Consider the following 8,756-nt stretch of genomic DNA (forward strand, 5'->3'; position numbering starts at 1 on the left):
TCAGCCCTTGAAGCTCAGGCTGCCTCACAGCCCAGGCTCTGAGGCCCCACCAACTGCTCATTCCGGAAGTTCATCTGGAAGGTTGTTCCAGAAGTTCATTCCACTGTCCAGTCTAATTAGCATATTAACTCTTTATTATATAGGATATATACACACTGTTATATTATTCAGTCATAAAAAAGGAATGAAGTGAAATTCTGTTACGTGCTACAACATGGATAAACTTTGAAAACGTTTTGATAACTGAAACAAGCCAGACGAAAAGGACCAATATGGTACAATTCCACTTATAGGACAAACCTAGACTAGGCAAATTCACAAAGACAGAAAGTAGGATGGAGGTTACAGGGCTGTGGGGGAGAGGATGCATTACAGAATGTCTGGGAAGATGAAAACTCTGGTAGTGGATAGTGCTGATGTTTGCACAACATTGTGAATGTACCTAATGGTGCTGAATTGCATACATAAAATGGGCTAAAATCATAAGCTGTGTGACAAAATAAATGACTAAATGTTAAAAATAATCACTTCCTTGTAGAGCAGGTACAGGGTTGGCGTGAGAGTAAACTTCTCCCAGCTTGGGCGGTCGCACAGCGTCACCACAGCGCTCCAGACCTGGATTCTGGAGTGTTTTCCTCCAGTGTTGGCTCTGTCACTTCCTAGTGGTAAACATTGGAGCAATTGCTTGGATGAGTAGCTCAGTTGGTTAGCATGTAGTCCTGGTACACCAAGGTTGGGGATCCCTGGTCAGGGCACATACAAGAATCAGCCAGTGATGCATAAATAATGGAACAGCAGAGCTCTCTCTCTCTCTATCTATCTATCTATCTATCTATCTATCTTTCTCAAAATCACTAAGTAAAAACTCAATTCAATATTTTTTAAATTTTGAGCAAGTCACTGAGGTCCTTTGCGCTTTAGTTTCTTCCAGTTACAGTATCCAGCCAGGGTTGTTTTGAGGACAAGATTAAAAGAAAACACTGCATAGAAAGTGCTTTATCAACTCCACACTATAGTGCATGGGGACAAAGTGTGTAATATATCCCTTTAAGGTACTTAGTTATAACCATCTTATCACTGAAATGTACTTTTTAATTCCTATCTAAATACTCAATAATATTGTTGTAGTTGGTGTGATTCAGCCAAAGTGACCTTTTTAAAAAATTTTCTCTATGTAAAAGTATTGAATCATAGTGTTACAATTTTAAAAGCTGAATTTCTGAGAAAACCACATTCCTACTTCCATTCTTAGAGAGAATGGGCCCCTAAACCCTTTCATTTGTGCTATTTTGAGTCCTTCTGTTCATTGGTTAGCCTCATTGTACAGACCTTAGGAAGAAGAGACAGCTATATTATATCTTGTCTAGAAAAAAAATGGGCTTCAATCATGTTTAATTACAAGTATTGAAATATTTTATTTTGCTTCCTGCTCTCATCTTCCATTCCAACCAACATCAGTCTCTACCATGTCAGACATATGGCAGTTCTCTGACACGCTGTGATAGACAAGGAAACATTACCTTGAAAACTCTTTAGACACATAATTACATTGAAAACTAAGTATTTATAAAGCGACTAAATTGCTTTCTAGAACATCATATATTAGTACCAAAAATCAATGTGTGAAACAAATGTCAACTAATTTTTTTGTTTCTCCCCTTAGTGGTTACGTCTTCGACTATGATTACTACAGAGATGATTTCTACAATCGGTATGTAAACTTTTCATCTTGTTTCCCTTTTATTTAAGTTATCTTTTTAAAAATATATTTTATTGATTTCTTACAGAGAAGAAGGGAGAGAGATAGAGAGTTAGAAACATCGATGAGAGAGAAACATCGATCAGCTGCCTCCTGCACACTCCCTGTTGGGTATGTGCCTGCAACCAAGGTACATGCCCTTGACCGGAATCGAACCTGGGACCCTTGAGTCCCCAGGCGGATACTCTATCCATTAAGCCAAACCAGTTAGGGCTTAAATCATCTTTTAAGTATTTTGTACATTTCATTTATGGCTGTTCTTGATTAATGTGTTTAAAATATTTTATAGTAAAAGGAAAAGAAAATATTAAGTCCCCCCAAATACAATTTAAACAGCTTTTCCTATTTTCATTGTCCTTACTGGATTACATAAAGTACAACTTGGACTTTTAGGTGCTTAAGCCTAATATTAGGTGTCTGATATTTGCATATTTTAGAGATTTAATCAACCAAAGTTATTTTCTGGGTCTGTTGTTAACTTTTAATTTTTTAAGACAGGGCTTTATAAACTCAGAAAATGACTTCAACCTTAGACACCTGCTTTCATATGACAATTGAACAGCCTAGATTGGTTTGATTCTGCGAAGTACACTACACACTCACTCGGCACAGTGTGGGGGCCAGGAGAGGAGACCATGCACAGTGATGCTAATAATCAGTGGGAAAACGAGACTTTTCATGGTCTTTACAAATGTTTGTTAAAACATTAAAAACTCTCTTATTCTAAGCTATAAATGTACAAGGAAATACAGTAAAACTAATAGTTACGTAGTACACTGTGATTTAAAATGGTGAAAATATTGAGAATTAATGTGTTTTATTTCTTTGCAAAAAAAGATTTCTCCAAAATAGTTTGAGCAGTCAGTTCTCCTAACTTAGGGCATGGAGCCAGTGAGTGGGTGCTTCCCAAGGGTTAGGTCAGCATGGCGGCGGGAGCCTGTGGAGGACCGTGTCCCAGAGTCCTTCATGGGGAGCTCTTTCTCCTGTGTCCCTCTCCTGGGACTCCCCACTTTCCTCATCCACATCCATAGGTTTGCTTTTCCTGAATCCCTCTGGCTCCACATCTGGAGTCAACCAGAAGCATGGTCAGCCTGGCTGTAGGGTTAGGGTTAGGCTTAGGCCATGTGCCCTATAATCCCACTTCTATTACATTTATGCTTAGATGATATTTACATTTTACTGGTCTGGCATCTATCTATATAATAGAGGAATATGCAAATTAGCCCAGATGCCATAACTCCAGACAGCAGGAAGCTGAGGCTGCATGATGCCTGGCCAGGGCGAGGGATCTCAGGCCACACTCCCTGCCCCACGGGGCTAGACAGGGGACCTGAGGCTGCGCCCCCTGGAGGGGATTGATGGGGGTAGGGCTGGCCGGGTCTGGGTCTCCTGCATTTTTTAATCTTGTGCGGGTGGTGGGCAGGGACTTGACTCTAGGTCCCATGGGGCACCCCAGACTCTGACAGGAGGGAAATTTTCATATACATTTTACTAATTTTCTTTCATCTCTGACACTTCTATTACAGAGAAAGGACAAATAGCAATATTAAAATATTCCCTCTAATTAATTCCCTTTTAATGTGCATGAATTTCATACACCAGGCCACTAGTTTATATGATAATTTCATTATGTGATCTTTACATTTCACTGCCCATTGCCCTCTCCAGTTCTTGCTGCTCTTTCCTCTTGGTGACCATGTCCCTCTTGGGGTTATCCTTCTGTGTGAAATGCCACATGGCTCATCCTGAGCAGACAGCACCCCCATATCTGCTGTTTGTGTGGCCCGAGTGACAGGTGCCCTGACAGCCCTCGAAAGAGGTGTTGGGCTGAGGGTTGGTCAGGGGGCGCCATGGCCTATGGACTGAGAACCTAGTAGCTAAGCCTGGGCTTCCTGAAACTTCTCCCAGTCCATACTCTGGGGACACTGAAAGGCACCTGGTGCTGGTGGGGGACTGGTGTTATTTAACACAACGTTGGCTTGAAATGCAGAGATATGCAAAGTGAGGAGCCACTGTACATAGGCCATTGGACCAGCAAAAATGATGTAAATATCTCTTAAGCCTTTAATTATAAGTTTTATTCAAACAAAATTCCCAAGGTACAGGAAGGCAAACTTGGAGAAAGAGTTTGTGATGGACATTCGCAAACTCTGAGGGAAGAGACTGTGCAGCCCTTGTCAGGGTCCAGCCCCGGGTCATCTCCGATTCCCCTGGGACCTTCCTGTGTGGCTCTTTCTCCTCGGACCCGCGCCAGCTCATTGCCTGACTTCCCTGCAGCCCTGAGCACACGCTTCCCGACCAAATCCCCCTCTGGTACCTCCAGGCACCTTGGTTTCTGCTGTGTATTCCTCTCTGGGTGCCAGGATTTGCCTCCTGTCTGCCTCCCCTCCCCAAAGCAGGAAAGGTGCTCTGTTTGCTAGTTTTTGCCTCCTCAGGCACTTTCATGTCTCTCTCCCCGTGGAGACCAGTCTGTGTCACTATTTCATCTCCTTACATTTAGAGAGACTTTGGTTTTCCCAGGGTCGCACAGTTAATCAATGACAAAGCTACAGTCATAACCTATGGATGTAGTCAGTGACCCTCTGTGTGAATATGCAAAGCACAGGGGCTAAGTGCCAGGCGCAGCCTTGCCCCTGGGAAGTAGACCCGCAGCCACGCCTTCCTGACCACTGTCCTCTGCTGCAGAAAGCAGGTTACTTCAATGGTTATCCCTTCGTGGCCAGATATGAATTTTTAGAAATCATTTTACCCAGTCATTTCTATCATTTCTACAAAATATACTTCATTTTAAATATTAAATAGCTTCTAATAACTTGTCCTAAAAGTGATGTGAAATTCTGGCAGCATTAAAATAACCCACAGATATTAAGAAAATATAATTCATTTTATTTTTTACTGAATTTATTGGGGTGACATTGGTTAATAAAATTATACAGGCTTCAGGGGTACAGTTCTATATACATCATCTGTATATTGTATTGTGTGTTCACCACCCAAAGTCAAGTCTCCTTCCATCACCATTTATCCCCCTTTACCCTCTCCTTCTTCATCTCCCCTCCCCCTGACAAGCACCACAGTTTTCTGGGAAGAAAACAGAACATTTAGGTAATCTTCAAACTATTTGGAAATTTTCATGTTTGACAATTTAAAAGATATTTTCAAGTGCAGCTTTTTTTTGAGTTGCAGAACATTATTCTAATTGCTATGACTGGAGTTTTCAATCAGTGTACATTGTCATTTAGTCTGTCAGTGTGAAATTGTTTGAGCATTGTAATTGCTTGAGTATTTTCTAACATGTGACTTCTTCCGAATGTAAAGAATTTCAGAGTTGGGTCTAGATGGCAAGAGAGCCAAGTTCTGGGCAAGTGGTCAGGTCCAGTCCTCTCACCTTTACAAGGAAGCCAAGCCTGGTCGGCATGGCTCAGTGGTTGAGCGTCGACCTATGAACCAGGAGGTCATGGTTCGATTCCTGGTCAGGCATATGCCCGGTGCTGTTGAGGGACTGGTTGCAGGCTCGATCCCCAGTTGGGGGGGAGGGGTGCAGGAGGCAACAGATCAATGATTCACTCTCATCATTGATGTTTCTATCTCTCTCTCCCTTGCCCTCCCTCTATGAAATCAATAAAAATATTTTAAAATAAAGGAAACCAAGATCATTTTTTACTTTATATAAATTATTGCTTAACAAAATCATTAATTAGATTAGATATCATTAAATAGATAGGTGAATAAATAGATGACAGAGAGATAGATAGGTAGATCAATAGGTAGAAGATAGGTAGAGAGATAGGTAGATAGATGGCTAGATGATAAATAGAAAGATGATGGGTGGATGATAGGTAATAGAAAGATAGATAGATAGATAGATAGATAGATAGATAGATAGATAGATAGACAGACAGATAGATGACAGATTAATAGATAGGTAGATCTTAATCAGCCAAATAATTACAGTCTGAAGCTCTCAGATGCCTCTCCTCTATACAACAAAGCTGACTCTGAACAATTTCCAAATAATCCATTTGTCTTATATGAAACCTTTTTGGCTTGTGAGTGTGCAGAAGTGTGCTGTGCTTGTGTTGCTAACAGGCTGTGTGAGCAGTCTGTGCTCTCATCAGCGTGTCCTCCATTTTTTGCACTGGGCTGGCAAAGGCACAAGCACCTGCCACAGTGGGCACAGCCAGGAGTCCCCTGTGAACACAGGTGCCCAGGGTGGAGCACCCAGACCAGGGAAATAGCTCACAAGTTAGTGCTAACAGTTTTATCCAGTGATTCCTCGTACTTAAATTCTGTTTGTATTTATGGCTCTTGTTTTTCTTTCTTAACTGGTGGTGCAAACTTGGACACATTATTGAATACCTCAAACCCTGTTGTCTCTTCCAGAAGTGAGCATGATACTAATTCCTGCCTCATGAGGCTGTGCTGAGGGTACATGAAGTGGCATATGTGTAACCATCAGCATTATGCCTGGTATTGTTTTTCATGCTTCATCGGTGTGGGTTAAGCACAGTTAGCAGTAACCGTTCACAGTGAATGGGTTGCTTACGCTATATTCTTGGAGCAAAGGCCCAGTGACAGAGGAATAGGTGGCTGGCCAGCTGTCCTTCCTCACTGCCCATGTCCTGCTCCCTGCGTCTCCTTGTAGCTTTCCTTCCTGCCCCCAGAGCCTCCCGTTCAACTGGCCACGCTGACCTGAGAGCGCGCTGCTGTCTCCTTTAACCAGGTGGCTCTGGGTCGGGTCACACGGCTGTTTCACAGGGACGACTGCATGGAAAAGTAAAGAGGAAACTGATATCATGGAGTTCGAGATGGCACGAAGCAGCGGCCTCCTCCAGGGCTGGGGCCGGAGCAGAGGTTGGGACTGTGGGAGGGACTTTCAGCGCTGGCACCTGAGTGGCTCTGATCAGCCCCTGTGGCTGTGCCTGAGCCCAGCGGGGTCCCCACCACTTCCAGGGGCATGAGGGGGTTGTCCTGCCAGCCAGGGTGGCAAAGACACTCAGCCTGGGCCCACCCCTGCTGCAGGGACGGAGGGCCACTGCGGGGTGAGGACACAGGCCAAGCGATGGGGACAAAACAGGACCGAAATCCGAAGACAAGCGCGGACAGGAAGCAGTTCGGTCTCCCTGCCTGGTCTCGCTGTGTCCCCTGGGGTCCCTTGTTGGTGTGGTCTGCAGAGTCGCAAGCGTGGCTCAAGCATGGCTGCAGCTGAGAGATGCTAACCTGGGAAGGACAGCAAACACACGGTACCGTTGCCGATTTCTGCCCATGGGGATTCTAACGCACATGGGAATTACCAACATTTAGGAAGTTTTAAACGCTTAGAAACGCCTTTAACAAAGGTCCATCTTATCGTGGTGGTTCTAATAGCACACTGGCCCAGCAGTAACTTTTCCTTAGGTTAACTGAACGCCTATTCCTCATCCCTCATTTCAGGGGTGGCGATGAGTATCACCAAATAGGACCTGAGTGGCTATTCCACACGTTCATCTCTTTGATTAGCATTGACAGCATTCGCTGGCATTTTCTGCTAAAAGGTCAAGTACAGCTCTAAATGAAGGACTTCACACGTTATTAAAACAAAACATCTTCCAAGTAAAGCAAAGGGGCGTGTGCCGGAATCCTATGGAACCCCCCAGGGGTGATTTCCATTTCTGAGATGAGAGCAGGTTTAAGTCAGCTTCTATTCAACAGCCTCAGGAGAACACTGAGCAGTTAAACCAGGAACAGGGGACTGCTGTTAATAGAGGAAAAGGAATGCCAGAGGTGCTTGGCCCAGGAGAAATCGAATTCCCAGTAGGTGATTCAAGGGGCTCACTCAACCCTGGGACCCTTTGACCTCCTGTTAATTAACAGAAGAGAAGCCGCTAGAGTTGCAGTTCATGAAAAACTCTAGGCTGCAATTGTTTCAGACCATTGATTGTCGAGCACAGTCTGCATTCATGAATATTGGAAAAACATATTAGCAAGAGGCAACGTCTATGTCATTATGCAAATTTGAATTACCAGCTGGTAGAGTGGTCTTCCACTGAAAACATCTGGAAATAGCAGCATGGCACAGTTGACAAAGGGTGTAATGTTGAGGCAGAAGACCTGAGTTGCAGGCCAGCTGTGCATGTGTCGATGGCTTAAATTTGGGCCAAGTCACCTCCTCCCTTTTTTGCAAGTTTCCTTCATGGGAAAAATGGCTCAACAATGCCTACATTGCAGAATTTATAAGACTTAAAGACTCACTGTATTACTATTCAAATGTGTCATCTTTTTAATTACCCAAAGCTATATACAAACTATAGCAGAGAGCAAAGTTGTACAAAATATAAAAATTATGTTAAGGTTAAATTATTATAAGAAAGATCATTCAAGATCTCAGTCAGAGAGCCTTGAAGGCCTGTCTCAGGAGTGATTGCACAAGACCATGGATAGCAGACTTGACTGAAATCTTGAAAAAATTTAATGACATAAATCAGAAAGAAAAATTATTCAGCTACTGGACACAAGTGAAGGGAGTCTTTAAAAAGTATTTTCTGATCAGTTGTAACCAAAAGCTTATCTGAAGTTGGGGTGGAAATTATAGATGAATTTTGAGTCATTCAAACAGTATAGAAAAAAAGATATACTAAAAGGCTATAAAAATCACTTATGTGGGTTTCAAATATAGCCTTGTTTAAAAATCAGGAGACACCTTGATTTGGTTTTATAGACTGTACACCTATCAGAAGGTAAGCAGTGTTACAGAAGAGGATTCAAGGTTAAATCATGTTGGAGGGAAGATCCTCTCTGATTCCCTGGTTTGTTTGCTTCTCTAATGTATCTTTGTTGTTGAAGTTATATAGATGTACTATTTACCTCTCCCCTACTGATCCCTTCTAGCCCACCTCTGCCCCCAGTGCCAGGCCCTCACCATACTATTGTCTGTGTCCATTGGTTATACATATCTTATCTACACTAATAAAAGACAAACATGCAAATTGACCATACCTTTACTATGCCTTAAGCCACG

At 42.9% G+C, this 8,756-nt stretch overlaps 1 protein-coding gene across 5 annotated transcripts in view; it reads left to right on the forward strand.

Annotated features, from left to right (window-relative positions):
* Positions 1-8,756, forward strand: part of RALYL (RALY RNA binding protein-like) — a 564,488-nt gene that overhangs the window by 496,878 nt on the left and 58,854 nt on the right. For all 5 annotated transcript variants that reach the window (XM_006759135.2, XM_006759133.2, XM_015560925.1 and 2 more), the window contains one exon: positions 1,664-1,711. In XM_006759135.2, coding sequence (XP_006759198.1) covers positions 1,664-1,711 — 48 coding nt within the window. The remainder of the gene's footprint in view (positions 1-1,663; positions 1,712-8,756) is intronic.

The sequence above is a fragment of the Myotis davidii genome, unplaced genomic scaffold (genome assembly GCF_000327345.1).
Source record: "Myotis davidii unplaced genomic scaffold, ASM32734v1 scaffold14, whole genome shotgun sequence".
Taxonomy (NCBI): domain Eukaryota; kingdom Metazoa; phylum Chordata; class Mammalia; order Chiroptera; family Vespertilionidae; genus Myotis; species Myotis davidii.